Below are 23990 nucleotides of genomic sequence, written 5' to 3' on the forward strand. Positions count from 1 at the left end.
AATAGGTCTGTTCATAAAATAAAATTATAAATGCCTCAAATTCAATTTTATAATTTATTAATTATAAAATTAAACTATCATAACCTAACCGAACTAACCAAACTTGCTGATAATGAAAAAATATAACAAAAGTTTAGTAATAGAACAAATAATTCTGTTTATTAAATAAAACTAGAAATTGCTTAATTAAAATTTTATAATGACTTAATAATAAAATTAAACTGTCATAACCGAACCAAACCAACCAAACTTGCTGATAATAAAAAAATCTTGGACAAAAAGTTAATGCCACCAGCGGGAATTGAACCCGGGACCTTCAGCGTATCAGCCCGGCACGCTGACCATTAGACCACCGAGGCCGATGGCTAAGAATCGTTTTGTTACGGTAATGGCGTTCCCTCAGCTAATAAGAAGCCCACAGCTGTCATCGTAGCCTCTTTTATACCTCCCCTGAGTAAATACCCGTTTTATTTAATTACATGTCCACATGTTATTTGTTTTTGTAAATTTTTACTTTCAGGTTTTTAAATACAAGATTCAATACAACACTATGATCTTTTAGATTAATATCCAGCCTATATCATTATTGACTATATATACCTATAGGTATAGTCAATGCTATATGTGCAATTTCTGTATTTAATGGCCAAATAAATTATTTGATTTGAGAATATTAACGAGATAAGAAAGGTTTACAGGTTTCAGACAGAGAAATTGTTGACATAACCAGATTATATTGTGCTAGATGTGATCAATGGACTTTGTGACACATCCATATTCTAAAATTCTTCCAGTAACGATAAAAAATGACCTCGAAAGTTGAACATATTGTTTTATCTATGGTTGAACCCTCTCCTCCTCCTCATGGAAAGAAATCAAACTACCCTTTTTTTGTGGTTATGAAGGAAAAAACCATACATATGGTAGATATTGTAGAAGAAGAACCAAGTCAGTTGTTGTTTTCATTTATGTTGTCTTTACACTTGTCAGTTGTCAGTACGTCCCTCCTCTAAACCTAGGTTAAGTTATTAATTGTTTTGTTAGTTTGTGTGTTTTTTTACAGTATTGTAGCATTGACTGTTATTAAAAAGATTAAAATTAAATATGATGTAAGTCATATAGAAAACAAACAGTCCGTTTACTCATAATATTTTCTTAAAGCCAATTCGATAACCTCGGTTTTGTTTGTTTATGTTGAACCGTTCTTGGAATTTCAACTAAAATTATCTGCAATGTAAGTACTAACATAGGCCTAGATGAGAGAGTTGAACATCTAGAAACTGCCGTTTTTTTTTTACCAAAATTAGATATATCAGGCTTTCAGTTTAAATCTAACTAGATAGACATTATTTTATCTCAGTGCTCTAAGTCATGCCACAATACACTATGGTAGGCCTACCTACCTAGAATGTAGTTTACGCTATCACAGATTCAATAAAATTAAAACCTGCTTCCTCTTAGGAGAGATTACAGGGCTGCATTTCTGTAGAGAACTTTCTCTAGTATGAAATTAAATTTATTACTTAATAATGTATCATCACTTTATCCACTGTTATTTATTTGGTACTTTAGTATGATACGGAGGCCGCACCCTTATACAGCACGCTGCGGTGGTTATGTTAGGTTGGGTTATTATAAATAGAAAGTAACTTATGACTTACTTAGTATCGTTCTAACTAGGCTAATTCATAACAAAATGAGGAAAGTCCTACAAACATATTTATGATAACCCAACCTAATATAACCGCCGCAGCACACTGTAAAATATGTGGCCTCTGAATGATACCAAAGTACCATTTATTCATTCATTATTTGGCATTCATTCAATGGCAGAGCATGAACAAAGATTTATTAAAAGAAATCCTACAACTACAATTTAGTTATTGTTTTAGTTGTTAGTCAAAGGTCTTAGGTAACATTCTTTATAGTAGGCCTAGCTTTGTGTCCGATACAACTAAGTTTACTCATAGTACATTAAAAACCCTTGACGATGCTGCATTTACGGTGAAACATGTAATTAGGTCATTCAACTGATCTCTACAACAAGTTGAATTAGCTGACGAGGTAAATAGATTCGTAACTTCTCAAAGAACCCTTATTTCATTAGGCTAGGCATATGTTCTAACTTCCTACAACCAAATTTACTCTCTTTTCCCAAAACAAATGGGCCTCTAACACTAAGTTAGCTCTTTCCACACAGAAGTAAGGTACAAAGGAAACTTGCTTATGGAATGACTGTGCACCTCCAGCTATAGTCTGTTGTGCCAGAAATATAGTTGTGGCAAGCAAGGTAGAGCCTAAATGGCGAGTACCATGCGGCAATTCCTATCGCACATGGCATTTTGACCTTCCTCTACCATGAGCTTAGTAGGAATGGTGAGGGAGGTGGTGTTGGACTGCTCTAGACACCACTTAATCGTAGGCCTACTATTGAAGGTTTCCTCTGAACCTTACTTCTCTGTGCTCTAACTTAGACAGGTAAAATCTTCATGAGTTGCACATCAAAACAAAGTGTTGAGAATAAAGGTGAGATTACAGTAACTTTAAAGACTTTTGTCCCAAGTAGTTGTCTGGTTTAAAGCCTGTAATTTTAAATAGCTCTCAACATCATTGCATTTTATCTGAACACCCAGGATTTCTTTTTATAATTTGCTCACAGAATTTGATTTAAAACTGCAATATCCTTGACCAGTTTTGTTTAACTTACTTTAAGTTCGTATTTATCAAGGTGTAAAGAGGTTGAAGCATATATTTCAGTCAAGAAATACATAATTTATTTGTTTGATAGGTCTCAAAACATCCTCCGGGAGTATGCAGAAGAAGTAGACAAACTACGTCAATTAGGAAAAGACCTGGACTTGTCAGAGGAACAAATCAACCAGATTATTGAGGACTCCTTCCATTTCTTGGAGACGGAAGGCAGTTATGATCAAGTTGATCGTCCAGTCTGTCCTCCATCAAACCACTCTCCTAAACGTATCTGGATAGTCTCTTGTGTGATATGTCTGCTTTTAGTGTTTTCTGCTGGCATGTTGCAAAAATCGTCTCTGTTTGGGTACAGAAAAGCAATTAACAACTATGTTGAACGGAATGTTCAAGAAATGATATATCCAGGAATGAAACTGTTTCGTAAACTTATGCTTCCAGTCGTTAATCAGTTCCCCTCTCTAACTGGTAAGTTAAGTTTAAGTTATGGTAGGAAAAATAATAGTTTTTAACATTTATAAACAGGTTGAAAATACTGGAATATAAGTAATAGTTATTGGAAATAAAGGTGTGGGCTATTGGGTTTTTTGTTAATCTGAGACTCTTAATGATAGTCCATTTGAAAAAAAAAATGTTATTAGACATTCAAAGATCCAACATTCGATCAAATCACATTTGATCATCATTGTCATTTATTTGTCATTGTCATTGTGATTTGATTGTCAATTATCAAAGTATCTATAAAATTATGTCTGGATTTTTATATGTCAAAACTTCATTTAAATACCACGATTCTTGAGCAGCATTGTGAGGTGTTGTTTCAACAACAATATGACTCATGATAATGCTGGATGAATCTACCAAACCCCCTGCTAACCTTTTTTGTATCAGGGAATCGCTGATTAACTGATGTCAATCTTATGTGTTCAGCTTGGTACGATGAGACGTGTCTGATTGGCAACCCATATTTCCAAGTATCTGACATGGAATGTTGGCCGTGTGAGGGAGTACGCAGTGTTCTCAACCTAACAGGCAGCCCTCTCAATCATGACAGCTGCCATTCTGGTCTACCTTTTGTATATAAGGTTTGTTTAAAGTAAACTTTTAACAAAATCCTAAATAATAACTTAAGTCTGAAATAAAAATTGAAAATTCCTAAAGAAGCTTACCTAGTCTGTACCGCCACAAGTTTTTTTTTTTTTTTTTTTTTTTTTTTTTTTATTAGAATGGGATTTTCACTTTCAAGGAACTAAATAGTCAATTAACTTTCTGTAATCATACATAACGTTCAAAAATGGCCCCATAATAATGCTGTAACCAGAATATTGATTGTATCAGTGCGTTAGAGTAGAAACACCCTCCTCTACATTGATCCAAGCGTTCAGATTTAAAGTGACGTCATCAGGCCCTCTCGTGTTGTGATTTTTATGATTTTTACGCCCCTCCCCCTCCAGTAGGCTACAGCAGACTCCCTCTTATCCGGACACCTTTTAACCGGACATCGGTTTAACCAGACTACACTCGGCGGAAATTACATCTCTTTAACCGGACAATTTTTATCAGCACATTGGTTTAACCGGACTAGATCGGCAGGAAGTGGGCGGCACTGAAACGGCTGTTCTCGTAGGATAGATTTGAGACCAATGATCACGTGTCTAAATACAATGCTCTCATAAATTTATTTTGAATATCACAAAGTTACCACATTATTTCGAATAACCACAGTAAACGGTCAGTTTTAACGAGTTTTTGGGGACGTCGGTTTAACCGGAAAAACCGAAATCCGGACTGGCCTCGGTCCCGAGGAGTCCGGATAAGAGGGAGTCTTTGTATTAAGTTACTGTTAGATAGGCCACGCCCTTTTCCAAGATACCAGCCCCAATGTCAACCACGTGTTTCCAGGGTGATGTCGCAGGTATTTTTTAAACTATTCAATTACAGATTAGCGAATCACTTATTGTCTTACTATTTATATCTAAAATGGCATAATATGTGGAGTAGACTCTTGAAAGATTTACAAGAAGAAATATTAACCCATGTGTTTGTGTTGGGTTTCGAATCCTGAAATCAGTGTGATAGGCAACAGAGCTTTCCAACTATCCACCACTGTGACGTACCGTTGCGCTGCCCGTGCTGCAGCATGGCCTGTTTTTTCTAGTGGGGCATTGAATGGAGTGAGATTATCAGTAGCTTTGTTACTGACTAAGATCAGCTGATTCTTTAGATTAAAATCAGCTGTGGATTTATTAAAAGCCCAATGATCAAGGACAGATCTGGGCCCACTTTCAACCCATCAAAAGCTACTGACTTTTCTCAGGATCCAAAATCTTTGGAGGTTAAATTGTAGATTGCATTATTTTCCGTGATCTTTAGTAGTAAAACTCCAAATACTACCAGCTTTATCAACAATAATAAACCTTGCAACCAGCTGTACAGTTAAGATTGTGATGGAATACTACTAGGCCTAATTATTTTCTTACCTGACGGTACTGTTATTTTCAGGAAGAGGCTGTCAATGAGATAAACTATGAAACCCTTCGTCAAACTTATCTTGAAAACAAAGATATGTTTGATCGAGATGCGCTTAGAGTTGTTTCTCCTGGGGAATTAGAGACCATCGCGGATGTATTGGAGGATGAGCATTTCCAATCAACCGAACTCAGTGACTTACATATTGCCTGGTAAATAAATATTTGTCTTTTACAAAACAAGTTTGAAGACAAATTAAGTTTATAATGTCTTCTGTGATTGCCGAATTTTGATGCTTATGTTTGGGAACTAAAAGTACATAATTAAATTTTGGCCTAATAGATTTCAATGGTTGTAAACAAACTTAGTTATAATTTGGAATAGTTGTAGGGTTAAATAATAGTTAAGATAGCAATACACCCCACAGAGCAATATATAACAAATTAAACTTTTCATTATGAATCACACAGTGTGCTAAACGGGTACTTTTTTACCATTAACTGCAAAGTTAACAAAGTAAGCATTGTTGTTTTTAGACTTTTAACTCGGTATTTATTTGGTTTGAAATGTTTTATTTTGTACTATATCATTTTGTTTTGCATCCATTAGGATTAGTAGGCCTACTTGTAAATAAAGACAGCTCCACATTTTTCAAACGTGTTTTTCCTAAGATGATTATAAATGCAACCAAAAGTATTTTCCAAGTCGATTAGACCAGTCTTTACTCTATAGATTTATACAAAGGGTTTACAATAGTTTACAATGCAAATTCAATTTGCAGGAGGCTCAACAGGCTAGAGCCAACTCGAGCCATTCGTAAACTGTTTGGGTCTCCGCAGAATATTCCTCCCTATACAACAGGCTCCACGCCAGAGAAGTTTGTGTTGCTAGACGAGCCTAAAGCTTCTCCGTACCCCCTGGTCAGTATTTTAACAGCTAAGTATATGTATAAAAAAACAGAGTGTGCCTCTGTTAAAACTACAAGTTTTCACTAGGCCTATATATATTTGATCCTATAAAAGAGTTAAACTGACTACAGTCCTAACTGACTACAGGCCTAACTGTCAGACCAGCTCTAAGTGGCATGCCTCCCTACATGTGGGAACCTATCAAAAGTCTTGCTCACAAGCAATCCACAGAATTAACAGAATCAGTTTTGAAACAGTATACCCAAGAAGCTATTTACCACGAGAACTCCCTGTCATCCTATGTAAAAATAATCATGCTGACTCACCCTAATCTACTACCATCTGTAAACCTTATCATCCAACAAGCCCTAACAAAAATGAATGAGAATGCAGGAACAAAACTAAAAAAGCTGTCCGTCCTCTGCAAAAAGCAGTTCGAAAACAACATAGCTATAGGCCTACATACCAAGCCTAAACAAGCCCCTTTAATAAGCGAAAAACCTAGCCTAGCATCCCTGTTAGGCCTACCTACACCGACTGGCCCACCACACCTACCCATATACAGGTCCAACCTAAAAACTCCCAGCCACGAGGAATCTGAATCTGTTACAACAACAACCAACCAGAACCTTCAAGTTCACAATATCTCCGACCACGTTCTCTCCAAAAATGAAGAAAGCCTCCTTTCCAAGGGCCTAAGCTTCTGCCCAACACCACAATTTAACCATTTTGAACTCATCAAAGATGTGATGACCATGGCAAGAAGCCTTAGACTTAAGAATCATTTTGCCAATCAAAATCTTCCGACACCAGATCAGATCCTTCCTTTGAGAAATCAGTCCAAGAGGCTGCCCAACCCAACCTAACCTTGGATGAAAAGCAAGCCTTGCGAGATCTGAAGAACAATAAAGACATTGTGATTCTACCAGCCGACAAAGGTTCCACAACCGTAGTCATGAACAAGACAGATTATGTTGCAGAAATTGATCGTCAACTTTCAGACTCCACAACCTATCAACTGTTGAATGAAAACCCTACAGAACGCTATAACTCGGAACTTCAAGACCTCATCAAACGGAATGCCTCTCTGAACCAGCTAACCCCAGAAACGGTCAGACTGCTGACGCCAGAAAACCCATCCACCCCAAAATTATATATTCTCCCCAAAATACACAAAGATACCTTCCCACCACCAGGTAGACCAATTGTCTCAGGATGCGGTTCTCCCACAGAAAGAATTTCGGCTTATGTGGACACCTATCTCCAGCCTATAGTACAAAATCTCCCATCATATATCAAAGACACAACAGACTTCCTTCTTAGACTTTCTTCAGTTACAAACAAGCTCACACCTAACTCCATCCTAGCTACAATAGATGTTACATCCCTGTATACCAATATCCCCCACACCCACGGACTTGCTGCAGTTGAACATTACCTTGACAAAAGAACTAAAGGTGAACTCCCTAAGACTTCCTTTATCATCAGCCTCACCAAATTCATCCTTGAAAAGAATAATTTTCAATTCCTGGACCGCCACTACTTGCAGATAAAAGGGACTGCCATGGGTACCAGGATGGCCCCCTCATACGCCAACTTGTTTATGGGAAAACTTGAAAATGACTTTCTGCAAAAACAGACTTTACAACCAACTTGTTGGTTCAGATACATAGACGACATCTTTGTCATTTGGCCCCATGGAGAAAATAGCCTCAACCATTTTTTAAATAGCCTAAACACTTTCTCAACATTGAAATTCACTTGGGAGTTATCTGAAACTGCGGTTCACTTTCTTGACGTCATGGTGGAACTGAAAAATGGCTCAATCTCCACATCTGTCTACACCAAACCCACCAACCACCAACAGTACCTACACTATAACAGCTGCCATCCCAACAACACCAAACGCTCCCTACCCTACAGTCTTGCCTTAAGAGGGAAACGAATAAACTCCGACAAGAAGAATCTGATAACTTACAACAAACAACTCCAAACTGCTTTTGAAAATAGAGGATACCCGACACAAACAGTCTCTTCGCAAATAAAAGCGGCCCAAAATGCTACTGACAATCCACCTAAGAAAACCAAAACCACCTACGATGTCAACCTGGTGACTACTTACCACCCAGGTCTCAACAGGCTCAATAACCTTTTGAAAACCGGCTACAACATGCTTTGAAGCTCCACCCAGACCAAAGATCTCTTCCAAAAACCCCCCACCATAGTCTACAGACAACCTGCCAATCTAAAAACCATCCTAGTCCATCCCAAGTTACCCGACCCGTCCGTTGAACCACCTCCAAGACTGCCCCCAGGTTCCTACCCATGCAAAGAAACCAAATGCAAGACCTGTGGCATCAACATTCCTGCAGAAACCTTCACCAGCACATCGTACAACAAAGAGTACAAAATAAAAGACCACATAACATGCAATAGCGAAAACCTGATCTACCAACTACAATGCAAACTCTGTCAAGCTCAATATATAGGCCTAACCACCCAAACTCTTAGGAAAAGGATGAATAGACATAGACAGGATGTTAAAACAAACAAATACAAACCCATTGCAATACATGCAGCAAACCACAACTTAGACTTTGATACATGTTTCACCACAAAAGCCATAAAATCCCTCCCCAAAGACCAATGTAACAGCTCCCTACTCAGAAGGTGGGAACTAGCCTACCAATACATCACTGATTCCAGAAACCCTCCTAACCTTAACATCAGATAATTCACCCAACCCTTCCCTCAGCTAGCTTCATTTTTATAAAAATCAACCACCATATGTATATATAGGAGTGTATGTGTATATAGATGTACATAACAACAGGAATTTTAATTTAATTTTAAACAACAGTTGGCAACACTATTGTGGAACTTTTGAATTTGAACTGTAACTGCCAGTTTTCTTTCTTCTCCCTTCTGATGAAGTCCCTAACTGGGACGAAATATTAAGTTTTTCTGTGTTGTGTCATGTGTTTTATGTGTAATCAAGGCTAATCTGGACTCTATCTACCAGGTAAGCTAGCTGATCCCTATCCTTGTACATAATAATCTTAAACTGACTACAGTAAACCTACTTTTTACTGTATTCCATAAAGCGAAATTGTTATAAAATATTGCTTATAAATCAATTGGAAAATTTGGTGGGTAACATGAATTGCCTGCCGTGGCCCAGATACTTGACTCGAGTTATAGTCGCGACATCAGCTGTAAAAATTAAGTTAAAAAAAACAATTCTTGATTATTTCACAAAGAAGTAAAATACAGAGGGAACTTGCTTATGGGACAACCGTGGGCTGTCAGCCTTAGAAGGGCCTATGTTGTGCAGGAAATATACTTGTGAAAAGCAAGGAAGAGCGTGAGTAGCAAGAACTTTGTGGTAATTCCTATCGCACAGGGTCTTCCTCCACTGTAAACATTGTAGTCCATGGTGGTGAGAGGGGTGGTGTTGGGTTTTGCCCTAGACTCCAGCGACTAGTGCTTGACACACACTTGAGTGTACCATTGCTTGTTTACGTGCCTAAATTGAACTGGTATACACCTCAGCTGGAACATCTAAAAAATACCATGATGGCCTTCAGAACTATGTTCCTTGTTCAGCGAAGCAACTTAACCGAACTGGCATATAAGAAAAGCAAGCAAGTTTACAAGGAGGCGGTTAATAAAGCTAAACTTAATTACAATGCTGAATACATAGAATCGTCTGACAACAAGTCAAAGGCTGCTTGGACACTTGTAAATAATCTAAGGAGCAAGAGCGTCAAGTCACCAGAGATCCAGATTCCCCCAGAGGAGTTTAACTCGTACTACCTTTCAGCTGTTCAGGAGGCCAGAGACAGCATCATTCAACCCCAGACTACGGCGCTTGACTTCATGGAAAATTCACCTTTGCCTGAAAAAAACTTCAAATGGGAGGAAGTGTCATGTGCAAATGTGCTCAGTGTCGTGAAAAAAAATGAAAAAAATCTAAAAGTAAAGATATCTTTGATCTTTCTAATCATCTAGTCAAATGTGTAATCGAGTCCATTTTGCTTCCTCTAACCTTTTGTATTAATTTGTGTCTTAAACAGGGTATTTTTCCCTCTAAGCTTAAAATATCAAGAGTCGTCCCCCTGTATAAAAAAGTGGTGAAAAATCTGTGCCAAAGAGTTACCGACCGATTTCTATAGTACCAGTTTTAGGCAAGGTTGTTGAACAAGTTGTAAAACTCCAGGTATGTACCTACTTTAATCAGCTGAGCCTAATTAGTGCTTCACAATTTGGCTATCAGATGGGTAAGAGCACTACGAGTGCAGTTCTATCAATTGTTGATGATTTAATCAGTTGTTTCGAGGATCGAAGCCTTGCTCAGATCACTGCCTGTGACCTGAGCAAGGCATTTGATTGTGTCGACCATTTAATTCTTTGTCAAAAGCTACAGTGTCTGGGTTTTCATGGCGTTCAGCTTGATTTCTTTAAGTCGTACCTGGAAGGTAGATTCCAAATTATAGATGTTGCTGGTAAAAAGTCATCTGCTTCTCATGTCAAATTTGGTGTACCACAAGGTTCTGTGTTAGGGCCTATTTTATTCCTTGTCATGGTTAATAATCTGCCGTCTACTATTAAGTCATCGAAAACCATCATGTTTGCTGACGACACATCTTTCCTTACAGTAAGTAAAGATTTGCCAACTGTGAATGGTATTGCTGATGAAACTCTTAATCAGGCTGTTACATGGTTCAGAGCTAATGGTTTTAAACTTAATGAATCAAAAACACAAAAGGCAATATACTCCTTAAATAGTAGACTAGCTTATTCAGATGAATTTGTTAAGTGCATTAAGTTACTAGGGGTGAAAATAGATTGTAACTTAACTTGGAATAGCCAAATAGATTTAGTTTGCAGTAAATTGTCAAAAGTTGTATATTTGTTAAAAACTTTAAAATTTTACGTTCCTGTTACTTATTTATTGTCTGTTTATTATGCTTTGTTTCATTCTTTGTTAGACTATGGTATTATTTTATGGGGAAACTCTGGCATAGTGATGTAAAACGCCCGGGCATTTATAAATCGGGGCATATGCCCAGGATAAACGCCTGGGCAAATGCCTATTTTTCATAAACGCCCGGGCATTTATGGATTTTTCATAAGTAATTCATTTGGGACATTTCTTATAATAGGCAAAAAAATGCTTCTATTAAAACAAATTATGAATTTGTTTGGATAAATAAGTTAAATAAAAATCTTGTAAAGGCATACAGACAATTATAAATACAGTAGGAAACATTAGGCTAACAATAGTATTTTAGATTTTACCAACCTAATTCTTAAAGAGAAAATAAAATATAGTTATACCTGCATAGGAAATAAAACCAGTTACTATGTTGAAAATGATTTATATTCATGAAATAACTATGACATCCGGTAGTACGCCTGGCCTAGTTGACAATACAAAATAAATACTGTAATTTTGGTTTCTTTTATATAGGTAGTTAAAAGGCTAAAAAATTTAAAATAGGCTAAGCTTTTTTAAAAAGTCCAACAGTTAAGGCACTTTTAACTTAAAGAGTTAAGGTAAAGAGTTATTTTTTCAGCAACCCCCTACAAATATCATTTTGGATAACAAATTAAAAAGTTATTGTATAGGCAATGAAAAAAAAAAACACCTTGTTTTCATTAATTCCCAAGATTTACAAGAAACATTATTTTGTATTTTAAAACAATCAAAAACACAAAAACCCCTCTTTTCCATAAACGCCCGAGATGTGACTGATGTGGGCATTTATAACTGCCTCAGGCAAATCAAGAGTAAGGGTTAACAGTTATATTTTACAGTAAATTCTTTCAAATAGGTATCACTTAATATGTTAAATTAAACATTTATTTGTACAGTAGAGTCCCGTTAGTCCGAAATGGTTGGGACCGGGCCCATTTCGGATTACCGAATATTTCGGATTAAACGTTTTTTTTTTGTTTTTTTTTATTTTGAAAAAAAAAATTAAATTTTTTTTATTTTTTGAATTTTTTTCGTCTTAGGACGCAGGCACGAGCCCGGGATTGTTTTTCACATTACTTAAGGCTAGACCTAGTGGCTGCAACATTATCACTTACAGTAATAAAATCCATTTGTGATTTGGCGGACGAAAATGAAAAATGTTTAAGTAATTACAAAAATGGTGAAATATTTAATTAAATACTCTACAAAAAAGTCTGTCTCACCCGGCCGCTACATAATACGTTGACAAGGTACAGCTAACTGTGTTAAAAGTTTAATAAAAAAACTTTAAAAAAATTCAAAAAATTTCAAGTTTTGAAAAATTTAAAAAAACTTAAACAAATTTAAAAAAAATTTCGAAAATTTTCAAAAAATTTTCAAAATTTTAATTTTTTTTTATAAAAAAAAATTTAAAAATATATTTTTTTTGTTTCGGATTAAGCGGAATTTCGGATTACCGAAGTTCGGATTATCGGGACTCCACTGTAGTTTAAAGCAATGACAAGCACAAAAAACGCGTTATTCTCATAAATGCCCAACATTTGGGCATTTATAACTGCCGCGGGCAAATGCCCTCATAAACGCCCATTTATAAACGTCCCGCCCACTGGGCATTTGCCTGCCCCACATCACTACAGTCTGGCAGGATAACTGATGTTTTGTTGTTGCAAAAGAAAGCTATTAGGATAGTAACAAACTCAAAGAAAAAAGCTCACTGTAAACCTCTTTTTACTGAAACTGGTGTTATGACTGTTATCTGTTTGTACATTTTTAGGTTATTGTTATTTATAAAATCAAATGAATCAAGTCTTGTTTTTAATAATGACATCCATTCCTATAACACTAGAAGTAGTAGAAATGTTCATATTGATCAAGCTAGGTTAGCTAAAACTTTAAGAAGCCATTCATGTGTAGGTGTTAGACTTTTTAACCATTTGCCTTTAGATATAAGATGTTTGCCTTTTCCTAGTTTTAAAAAAAGCCATTCACCTTTTGCTAGTCAACAATCCTTCCTACTGTATTAAGGAGTATTATGAAAGATGTTTGAATCTGTGATACTGTTAATCGTTTTTGTAGGTAGCTGTGTTATTGTTATTCATATAGGCTAAATCTGTGATATTTAATTTTATTATTTTAATAATTGTACTTGACAAGGTTGTATGTACTGTAAATTTTGTGTTCTTAGACCAATAAATCTCTTGACTCTTGACTCTTTACTGTGTGTAATAATTATTTTAAGAAATCAATTTTTCAGGAACAGTTTTAGATTTTGTGATGACATTAATAAAATTAACATAAAAACCACTAGGCCAAAACAGAAATAGCCTTTAAATTCCAGCCATTGGCTCAGTTAATAAAATATAACCGGTTAATGGTTAAGACTATCCAAAATGGCCTTGTCTCTTAATTTCGGTCGATTTTGATCTTTATGTAGTCATTTTAGATAGTAAAGTGAAGACCAATGTGGTATGTTGCCTATACAGTCTTTGTATAAATGTTTGACAAATTATTAAAATTTGATCATACAATCATAAACTTTATAATGTGATGTTTGTTTAAAAGCAAGTTTTGGGAAAAACACTTTGATCCAGTTATTTGTGTTAGTATTTAAGTTTGTTTTGTAAGATAGCGAGCCAATAGACAAAAAATGTTTGTGTTAAAGCCAACAACCGAGGGGTCTACTGTGTTTGTGGTGCAAGCTAGTGGCGCCAGGATGATCGTATTAACACCTGCGCCTGAATGCAAACATCACTGCCATCGAGTGTCCATTGTACTTCAGCCCAGACATATCTGTGCGTAACATCTATTTATATCCCATCTTATTCAATTTAAATAGTGTATAGTTTAAGTAAGACATCATTACCGTGTAGTTTGCCATGATAATGGTTGGGGAATCTTCCAAGATTCTGTGCCCCATATCCATGTGATGCTGACAATATAGAATTTTTCTGACATTACTAAGTAGGGCAATTCCTGGAGTCGATTAATGATTCTATATCTATATATTTAATACGCTAAATGTTTTTTTTTTTTGTGGCAACTAATTTGAGAGAACGCCTGAACGTTCAAGCCCCACCAATGGATTTTATGTAAGTGATAATGCCTCAACCTCTAAGCATAGTCTGAAGTACAGTAAATTGAACACCTAAGCTAAAACCTTGTAGCAAATAATAGCTATTTACATTACAAGTGTAGTAAGAGCGTTTTTACATCACGCAGGTGAAAGTTGTGCAACGAGCGAAGCGAGTTGCATAATTTACCTAAGTGATGTAAACACGCTCTTGCGTAACGTGTAACGTACAAGATTTTACCTGACCCGACAATATACAGGAGGTTACGAACAATATTTTTCATTACCCATTTCACTCATCTTATAACAGTAAGGTTCATTTACAAACAAAAGCTAGGTTAGGAAAATTCTCCAAAACATAACAATAACAATAAAATTCAAGCACACAGCTGATTTCTAGCGTTAAACGTCGTTGGCTCCATAGAGTTATATTTTTTAAGTTATCCACTCAATGTTATTTAAATGGGTTTCATTACATCACCGAGTGAGTTTTTTGATACTTTACATCACTCGAGAAGTAAGGAAGTTGTATACATCACGCTTAGGATAGGGAAGTTTAACATGGCGGGTTAGGTAAATTATATATTCTATCCAAGCTTCGGTTTTTTGTTTCAGTGTGGTACAACTGGTGGTATTGGCGAGCTTCAAGCTTTCCCCTGGTCATCAACAGCAAACTTAGCATCACATATGTCGGATCTTTCTTCTAGCACTGTAGATAATTAATTTATAAGTATATTTATCTCTAGTCACTTTTTTTATACAAATCTATTTTGGTATTAAAGTTTATACTTTTTCTAGAACTATTTTGTTGATTCCTTGACCAATTTCTGGTATAACTTAAAACAGTTGTAACAATGAGGCTGATTTAAATTTGATTCATCAATCACTTTCTCAGATTTTAAAGTTTAAGCTTGATTTAAGATTAGATTTTTTGTTTCTGTAATGGTATTCTCTTCTGGGAACTTGGGTACCGTACATGTACTGTATTACCAGAATACTTTAAAGTGGCTCTTTTTACAGTATTTAATACTTTTAACTAAAATGGCAACCATACAAATGTAGATATTTTAAGCCAAGTATGAATGGAGATGAGTGGTGTGATCTTGGAATCTTGTTACTGACTAAGGTCGACATGTTTCTTAGATAGGACTGTTACTTAATAGCCAATACAGCCAATGGCAACTAAAGGACATACATTTTATAGGGGAATCCAAACCACATTTTTGCCTTGTAATTTACGAATTGGTCTAATTATCAGGATAGTACTGCGGATAGTAGTAGTACTCACTAGTGTGGACGTTAATCCAACTCAGGGAGTATCTTATCCACAGATAATTTAGATTAGTTGATTTAGTTCAGACTACTTAAAACTTAAATTTTACCTTCTCTTCCTAACTCCAACTATAATAAAACAGTGCAAAATTGACATAACACAATGAGTGATATTAAGTCTGTGTATTTTGCACCCCAGAGTCAGATGAAACTGCTCTAATAGGCTCCACCCCCAATTGTATATCTACTTTGTGTGCTCAATGCTGCACAGCTTGTGCTGTGGTCTACTACTGGTCAATAAGTCTTCTAAGAAACAAGAATCTAATGTTGTAAATTAATTTATTTTCATATCCTGTTGATTTTAAAATTTTAAGTGAACTGGTGAACTTTTAGACATTGTAGGTTATGCCTAAAGCCCTATTCATGATTCTAAACAAAGTTGAGCACGACAATCCTTCCTTTGCGTGTGACACTTATGTCAATTTGGTTTTGCTATCTGACAATGCCGTATTATTGGTCAAACATGTAGGTTTAATCACAGAAACAACAGAATTTGTTATGTATTGAAACAGAAACAAATTATGTCAGTGGCTCGAAAGTAAACATGTTTGAAGTTTGAATTATTATTTAAATGGAACTACAGAAGATCACTAACTCGACAGTCAACAGCTGATAAGGTGCAAGCAAAAATAAGCAATTTTTCCACAACAATTTAGTTTTATATTTAAACTCAACATTTAATATTTGACATTACTTTGAAGATCTTCAGAGTTAGGCCTAGACTCAATATCTGAAAATTCAAAATATGCATGTAAGTGCAGTACCTAATAAATTTGTATGTAAAAGTTAGTCTGTTGTGAATTTATTTTTTTAAACCCATTAATTTCAATAATCTGGATAACTTGACAACCTCAGAGTCCACAAATAGTCGAGTTAGTGAGTTTTCACATTATAAAAAATCTTACAAAGCAGATTTTACGGTTATTATTGTCAGAATTAGGCCAGTTAGTAATTTGTGTTTAATGGCCTATACAAACCCGTTTACTGTTCTAATATTTACTGAATGTAGGCTTAATTTATTCAACACTATATGATTAGTTTTTCACCACTCCGTACTGAAAGTAGCTATTTTCGATAACAGCTGATATCCAACAAAAGTATTTTCCTACAGTTACCTAACAATGTACATGTTCTCTCACTGATTTGAGAAAGCAAAGTGGCCAATTCGCTCATCAGTGAGACAATGTTAACATTGTCTCACTCTAATTACTTTGTCTCACTCCAGATTTGCAACGTGAAGGCACGAAATAGTGAGCGCGTAACATGCAGGCAACGTCGTATGCGCGCGAAATACGTTGGCAGCACTGGCTGTAAATCAGCTGGTCAGCTGTTGTACTGTTGTATTTGTCACTTCACATTAAATGTTATATTAAAAGTTCACTTTTGTGTAAAAATAGGTTATGTTTCTTCACCAATTTATTTGTTTTGTGGTAACTGTAGGAAAAGTATAATGTGCAACTCGAGTTCAAAGTGCATTTGCCTCACTCAAGAAACCATTCCTCACTCACCTACGGCTCGTGAGTAAGGATTTCTCTCGAGTGAGTCAATTGCTCACTTTTCTCACTAGTTGCACAAATAACTATTGTTTCCCAAGTTTTAGATTAGAGCGGGGGGAAATGATTTAAATCACCTGTTTTCATTGTGCACAATCTAAATGTATACAGAAACAGGCATTAGTTTATTATGTTGTGTTTTTAGCAAAGTGCGTGTTTGAAATTGTTCAAAATCTGTCTAATATTCGTGATGATTTGATTAATAAAGCTTTAAAAACCTTCCACGAGAGAAATCACAGAAATGATATGAAGAGGAATACAGAAAGTCTACGGACTGGTACAAAGTACAAAATTTTAAACAAACTAATGTAAGTGACAAAGTATGTTTTTCTCTCGCATGAGCGTTTCTTGCTCACATTTAAGTAATCCGTAGAAGTAATAGGAAAGTAAATGATACAAAGTCGTTAACAAAGAGTCTGTATTTAAAAAAAATATGTAAAAAACATTTTTTACCTGTCATATGGCTACAAATACTGGTTTTCATATCTGATGAATGGCATCAATGAATGCTTTGAGATGGTCTGGGTTAACATCTGGGTATATTCCGTGTCCTAGATTTGCAATGTACCTTTGCTTCCCGAACTTTTCCACCATTGCCTGGGCCATTTTAGAGATTTCTTCAGTAGGAGCGTAAAGAGCACACGGATCAAGATTTCCTTGTAAAGTGATGTTCAAACCTACTTGTTTTCTAGCGATTTCCGGATCAACAGTCCAGTCTAGACCTACCACATCGTAAGGACTGTTGGCTAACTCTTTGATGGCGTAATGTGCTCCTTTTGCAAACACAGTCATTCGAATATCTCCTATTTTTCTTTCTTGGATATTGAATTTCACCCTTTCACAGACATCAATCAAAAACGGAAGAGCAAATCTTCTAAACATTTCAGGTCCTAAATACTCAGCACTCGACTCAAAGACTTGTAACAGTTGAGCTCCAGCTGCTGCCTGTTCCACAAGATAATCGATGACAACATCGGAAATTATTTGAAGCAATCTTCTGCTGTCTTCTGGATAGCGATAAAGCCAAGCTTTTACTTTTGAAAGTGTCTTGGATCCCCCGCCCTCAATCATATATCCCATCAGGGTAAAAGGAGCACCAGAAAAACCAATAAGGGGGACTTTCCCTTCTAGTTTATGTCTAGTCAGTGTAATAGCTTCTGAAACATAACCTAGCTTTGCTCGGACGTCCACAGGATACTGCAAAGTTTCTATATCCTTCGGAGTAACTAACGGATTCGGTAAGACTGGTCCTACACCTTCTTTCATTTCTACTATCATTCCTAAAGCTTGAGGTACCACAAGAATGTCTGAAAATATAATAGCAGCATCTAAATCAAACCTACGGATTGGTTGAAGAGTAATTTCTGCCGCAAGCTCTGGAGTTTGGCAGATTGTGAAGAAATCATGCTTTTTCCGAACTTCACGGAACTCAGGTAAGTATCGACCCGCCTGTCTCATTACCCAAACTGGAACTCGATCAACCTCTTCTCCTCTAGCAGCTCGCAATAAACGGTCGTTCTTCAAAGGAGGAAAATTCATTATGAATCCTTTTAACCTAAAACAAATATTCTTTTTCAGCACAATATCACAATTTTTAGATGCAGGTTCATTGATAAGTTATGACATATGTACAGCGATTTAGAATCAAGTTAAAATAAAAATGAAAAATATGGTGTTGTAGGGCCTATATGAAATTATTTCAAGCTTTGAAATGAAATATATGTTATAGGTTAGCATTATAAGTTGGGTGGGCACAGTTCCGCACAGAACCTGTGTTATATTATATTATAAGATTCATTTTAATTTATATCGATATATAAATTGATTGTGATTCCGTTCAATATTAATTTTGCATCAAATTTAATTTTATCATACAGTGGAGTCCCGATAATCTGAACTTCGGTAATCTAAAAGCCCGCTTAATCCAAAACAAAAATTTTGTTTGTGATAAAAAAATTTTAATTTAAAAAAATTTTCATTTTATTTTTAGTTTTTTTTTGTTATTAAACTTTTAACACGGTTGGCTGTACCTTGTCAAAGTATTCTGTAGCAGCGAGAGACTTGTTTAATAGAGTATTTCAGTAAATATTTTGCCATTTTTTAAATTAGCCTAACATTTATCATTTTTGCCCCAGGTTCCAATCCCGCCAGATCACCAATAGATTTTATTAAAGTTATAATGCTGCAGCCCCTAGGTCTAGCATAAAGTAATGTGAAAAACAATCCCGGGCTCTTGCCTAGCGTCCTAGGACACAAATGTTTTTAAAATAAAAAAACAAAAAAACGTTTAATCCAAAATATTTGGTAAACCGAAATGGGTCCGGTCCCAACCATTTCGGACTATCGGGACTCTACTGATATTATGATATAAAAACAGAAACAAAACATAAAAAAAGTTGTTTCAGCTAACTCAATTATAAATTTAGGTTAAGCGTCATTGTAAATATGTTAGCCTAATTAGGATTATCGCTTACAATTAAGTACTGTACAGTAGAACGTTGATAATTAGGACGTCAAAAAGAAAGAAACGTCAATAATCCGGATTTGTCTCTAAGTAGCAAGAAATTAGATTTTGTACCGTCTTTTAAAACAAATTAACAACTAAGCTGCAAAAAACTAACCACTGGTATAGTTCAAAAGCATATAACACATTTTTTGTAAGCTCAAACATATGTACCTAGGCTACCTAGTGTCTGATTTTTTACTGTTCATGGTACACATGTTGCCATAAATGAAAGATAAGTTACAGTCCTTAAACATTAAAAAAATGTTTTGAATATATCTCTCTTTTACCCTCTAGGACCTTTAATAGAGAATATACAATTTAAAAATTGTTTACTCAAATAGAGGGTGTTGGCCCTTTTTGAGCTAATTTTGATTAAATTAGGCCTATCTGGATAGTTTGATAATGCGGATGGGGTCCAGTACCAATTACCTAATCTGAATCTTTGTTTCTTCATAATATTGCCAAACGGCTTAATCATTTTCTGATCTGAATCTTGACGTACTACTGTATAAAGATTGGAAAGACCATAGTTATGGTAGTTGAATCCCTAAATATGGCAGTCCTACAACAACCAAATTTTGTGTGTGTTTAAGTTATCAGGAAAATAAACATTCGAAGGCGGGCGATTCCTGTAAAATGCACTAAACTGGTACGGTACAAATAGTTAAACATACAGGGTGAGGCAGTGAAGTGACACGATTCTGACACCAGCCGACGAAGAATTGGTGGCTAATTAAGTGCGGGGGAAACAATGGGTAGACTTCCGTATCTGTTGGCACAAACAACCGAATGAAAATATTGACTAGGGCCTACGTATTAGATTGTTTCATAATTAGATTATTAGAATAATCGATACATTGATCGATATAATCTTAGGCATCTAGAGCCAGGTGGAAATTTCAGTAGCCATGGAACGTTGGACAAGCGCACAACGCGTGTTTGCTGTAAAGACATAGGCCTATTACAAAAACATGGATAGTGTGGTTTGTGCTCAGCGTACTTTTTATGTTGTGAGTTCAGTATCTATCGCCACAGGCTCCTGTGCCATCAAGGAAAGGATGTCCTCCTTTGAAGCCGTTACAAGACACTAAAAACGCTTTGAAGCGCTACTATTGCAGAAGTTTTGCAAACGCTAAAAAACGTCATGGGTGGATTTCACCTCAGAATTCAAAAATGTGTGCAAAACCAAGGACGCCATTTTATTGACATTGCATTAAAAAAATAAGTTGATTATTTTTAAGGTAAAACATTAATTTTCACTTAGCCTATGTAGCCTACTTGAGATTTTATTAAAACAACTTAAGTTACTTATCCTTTTTTCTAAATGAATAATTTGTGATCTCTCAAAATCGTGCCGGTTCACTGTCACACCCTATAAACTTATTTGATATGAATGTAAAATGAGTCTTTCCAACAGAGGAATTTTTTTTTAATAATAAGGTAAAACACAGTACAATCTACAGTACTGTATTTACTGTTGTTTTACGGTAAAATCTAAAATCTGCCTAATTAAATTAATGTTGTTGTCCTCACTCGATTTAAGTTTAACTAGGCTAATTATTTAGTGTTGAATTAGGCTAATTAATTATGTTGAATTAGGCTAATTAATTAGTGTTGAAAGTTCAATCTTTTGGCCTAAGATTAATTTAGCTTAGTTTGTACAATTTGTACATACCACTGAAATAGGACACAGCGATTGGAATCACAGTGTGGTGCTTGATTGATAGTGCAGTTGATCTATAATGTAAGGATCATTATCATTTAAAGTTGATTCCGAGAGTGGTCATATACTTTAACCTCAAACACAAAACAAAACAAACATGACTGTGATCAGTGACGTCGACGAAATGACAGTTTCAGTTTCCAGTTTCGTCTGTTGCCCGCCCAGTCGTTTCGTTCCAATTAACTCACTCTAATCCAGTCTGGTTGGTTTAGGTGTAGAATGAACTGTGTTAACAGGCTACAAAGAAATATAATAATATTAATAATTATTCATTATCATTATCATAGCAGATAAAGTACGTAGCCACGGCCGCCTTTAACTCCAGGCCGCGGCCTTCGAACTGGCAACGTCGCAAGTGGTGTTGTAACAGCTGATTTTTTTGGAAGCAACTAATGGTATTTGTGTATTTATGAAAGATTGATTACTGGACTATGAACATATTGACTCCGTTTAAAAATGTACAGATATAGATTTTAATTAATATTGTTTCAATCTTCAATTCTGTATGTTTTATTTTCAATATTTTAATAAATTTATGTTTATAAATTAAAAATTAAATCAATAAAGTGCGAATTAATGAGCTGATGTCACCTGTCTGCTATGTTAGCTTATGGGACGTCTGTCACTGAACAACACCACTTGCGGTGTTTTATACTTTATACTTTCTTATGAAATGGCGACCATACTATGTAGGATGTTGCCAATTCTACCAGGCCGCGGCCTGTAGTTAAAGGGGAACGCGCCAAGCCGCCACCACGTCAACCCGCCACCAAGTCAACCAGCCATCAAAAAGAAGAAGAAGTTTGAGGTGGCGGGTTGACGTGGTGGCTCGTTGTCGGGGTGGCACGTTGACTCTAGCGTGCATGACAACCCGCCACCTCGGAAAAATGTGTGGTGGCGGGTTGTCGTGGTGGCACGTTGTCCTGGTGGTGCTTAGACATGTTCATACACGTCAACCAGCCACCTCTTTAGTGTGGTGGCGGGTTGACGTGGTGGCTGGTTGACGTCTACGTGCGAGGTGGCGGGTTGACGACACCGAACATTGAGCGTACACGACAACCCGCCACCTCATAAAATAGTGATGGCGGGTTGACGTGGTGGCACGTTGTCGCTTACATGCGAGGTGGTGGTTTGACGAGAGTTAACATGGGGCGTACACGTCAACCCACCATCTTTGTTGGCAAAAGCCGCTGTTGTCTGTGTATTATAAAATGCATCACTTTTTGCAGTTTACATGGACTTGTGTTATCTAGTTTACTGTTAAGTTAACTAGACATTAGTTATTGTGAATTCATTAATTTTCGAGTCGTTTTCCTAAAAATATCTGCCATGGAAATAAAGTACACGCGCATCCACGCAAGACAATTTTTCCTTTTTATCAACGTTTATTGTTTAAAAAACTTTTGTAATATAAACTCACTACAAATTAACGACTTAGGGTCATTCTAGAATTAAAATAACAATATTTGTTATGTTTTCGCATATTTTTATTGAAGACAAAAACATGAAACCATAGATAAAACATACTCCCTTAGTAGATTTCTCATCCTTATGGAACAGCTGAAGTCAATTTTATTGTTAGTTCATGTACGGTTTATGTAGAGGTCGTGTTTTGTTTACAATTTGTTTCCCGTTATTACAGCCATTTAAAACCTCGTTTAAACAAATAATACGATCTAATCATAAACAATAACTTGTCCCCTAGATATATAACCAAACAGTAAAGCACAAATCAAGAAATTAACCCTAAAATAATGGAAACAAAGTTTCATCGACACTAGCGCCTTTGTGTCTAGTACATGAACTAGACACGAAAAACGTGCTTCAAAATTTACAATGGGATGAAAAGTCTACTTGTGTTGGTTAGTCTATGATGAAACTTTAGTAATTTTGAAAAATAAGTTATTAGTTTCTTAGGATTTTTTGTAGGTGTATACCTGGTATAATACCCATACTTATTTTCTTTTTCAGCATTATGACAATGAATTACAAAATAAGTTACCTAACAACTTCATCAATTAATTATAACTAGAGGTCGTCCAGTGGTCGAAACTCGACCAAAAATTTGTAATTTACAGACTTCTCTATTTTCGCCCCATACTGTAAATAAAACATGTGATTGGATGTTTTGATTGACTTCAATTTGTATTGATTTTCTGTTTATATTTCGTTGTTATTTCGTCGCCAGCATGGAAACCCATAAAGCCCATGTTATTTTTTTTCAAATTTCAAATTCATTTTTGTGCTTATTTCTGAGCCTATTTTAGTTTTTAAAGAGATTCTGCACACCTACAGAAAAATATCTTTCTAGCAGTATGCGAAGATTTTTCCTGCGATGCACACGAGCTGAGAAAAAAGGTTTTAAAGAAACATGCTTGCCTATTAATATATAGATAGATTCACGTGTAAAAAAAAAACATGAAAAACGTTAACGTTAAACGTGTGAAAATTATGAAAATGTATTGTTCGGTTATAATTTCTCTTGAAACCGTATTGTGGTGAAAATAATAATACATTCAACCAAAAACATAAAACAAAATATACACCGTTGATACAGAGTACAACAGACTAAAATGTACTTTGTGTGGACTAGCGCGCACCTGTTTTTCTATTTAGAAGAATTTGAGAAAGGATACAGAACTATAGACTCGACCCAACCTGGTAACGTACTTTGACCTCTTGAGTCAAGGGTATTGCCCAGAGAAGTGCATACCAGATAGATATATTCCAAAAATCTCATTA

General features: G+C 35.8%; 2 protein-coding genes across 2 annotated transcripts; one reads left to right on the top strand and one right to left on the bottom strand.

The window, feature by feature from the left end:
* The first annotated feature begins 1020 nt into the window (after positions 1 to 1020).
* On the top strand, positions 1021 to 14900 carry LOC128990247 (uncharacterized). The gene is made up of 7 exons (XM_054412554.1): positions 1021 to 1234; positions 2789 to 3174; positions 3637 to 3791; positions 5209 to 5387; positions 5957 to 6095; positions 13727 to 13856; positions 14750 to 14900. Coding segments are annotated over exons 1-7 (1083 nt in total). The 5' UTR covers positions 1021 to 1232; the 3' UTR covers positions 14842 to 14900.
* A 2529-nt stretch (positions 14901 to 17429) lies between these two features.
* LOC128989944 (uroporphyrinogen decarboxylase) lies at positions 17430 to 21377 on the bottom strand. The gene is made up of 2 exons (XM_054412110.1): positions 21201 to 21377; positions 17430 to 18574 (listed from the first exon to the last, which is right to left on the bottom strand). Exon 2 carries the CDS (start codon positions 18556 to 18558, stop codon positions 17500 to 17502), a length of 1059 nt encoding a protein of 352 aa, XP_054268085.1. The 5' UTR covers positions 18559 to 18574; positions 21201 to 21377; the 3' UTR covers positions 17430 to 17499.
* Positions 21378 to 23990: the final 2613 nt, after the last annotated feature.

The sequence above is a fragment of the Macrosteles quadrilineatus genome, unplaced genomic scaffold (genome assembly GCF_028750875.1).
Source record: "Macrosteles quadrilineatus isolate MER2022 unplaced genomic scaffold, UCM_ALF_1.0 Scaffold_3__2_contigs__length_128488019, whole genome shotgun sequence".
Taxonomy (NCBI): Eukaryota; Metazoa; Arthropoda; class Insecta; order Hemiptera; family Cicadellidae; genus Macrosteles; species Macrosteles quadrilineatus.

What these genes read in the sequence shown, in the direction of transcription:
- LOC128990247 (XM_054412554.1), top strand. An exon ending in AGTGACTTACATATTGCCTG is followed by an intron (nt 5,388 to 5,956) that starts GTAAATAAATAT and finishes TTCAATTTGCAG; the next exon opens with GAGGCTCAACAGGCTAGAGC. An exon ending in ACTTCAGCCCAGACATATCT is followed by an intron (nt 13,857 to 14,749) that starts GTGCGTAACATC and finishes TTTTTGTTTCAG; the next exon opens with TGTGGTACAACTGGTGGTAT.
- LOC128989944 (XM_054412110.1), bottom strand. Translation starts at nt 18,558, where the DNA reads ATGAATTTTCCTCCTTTGAAGAACGACCGTTTATTGCGAGCTGCTAGA.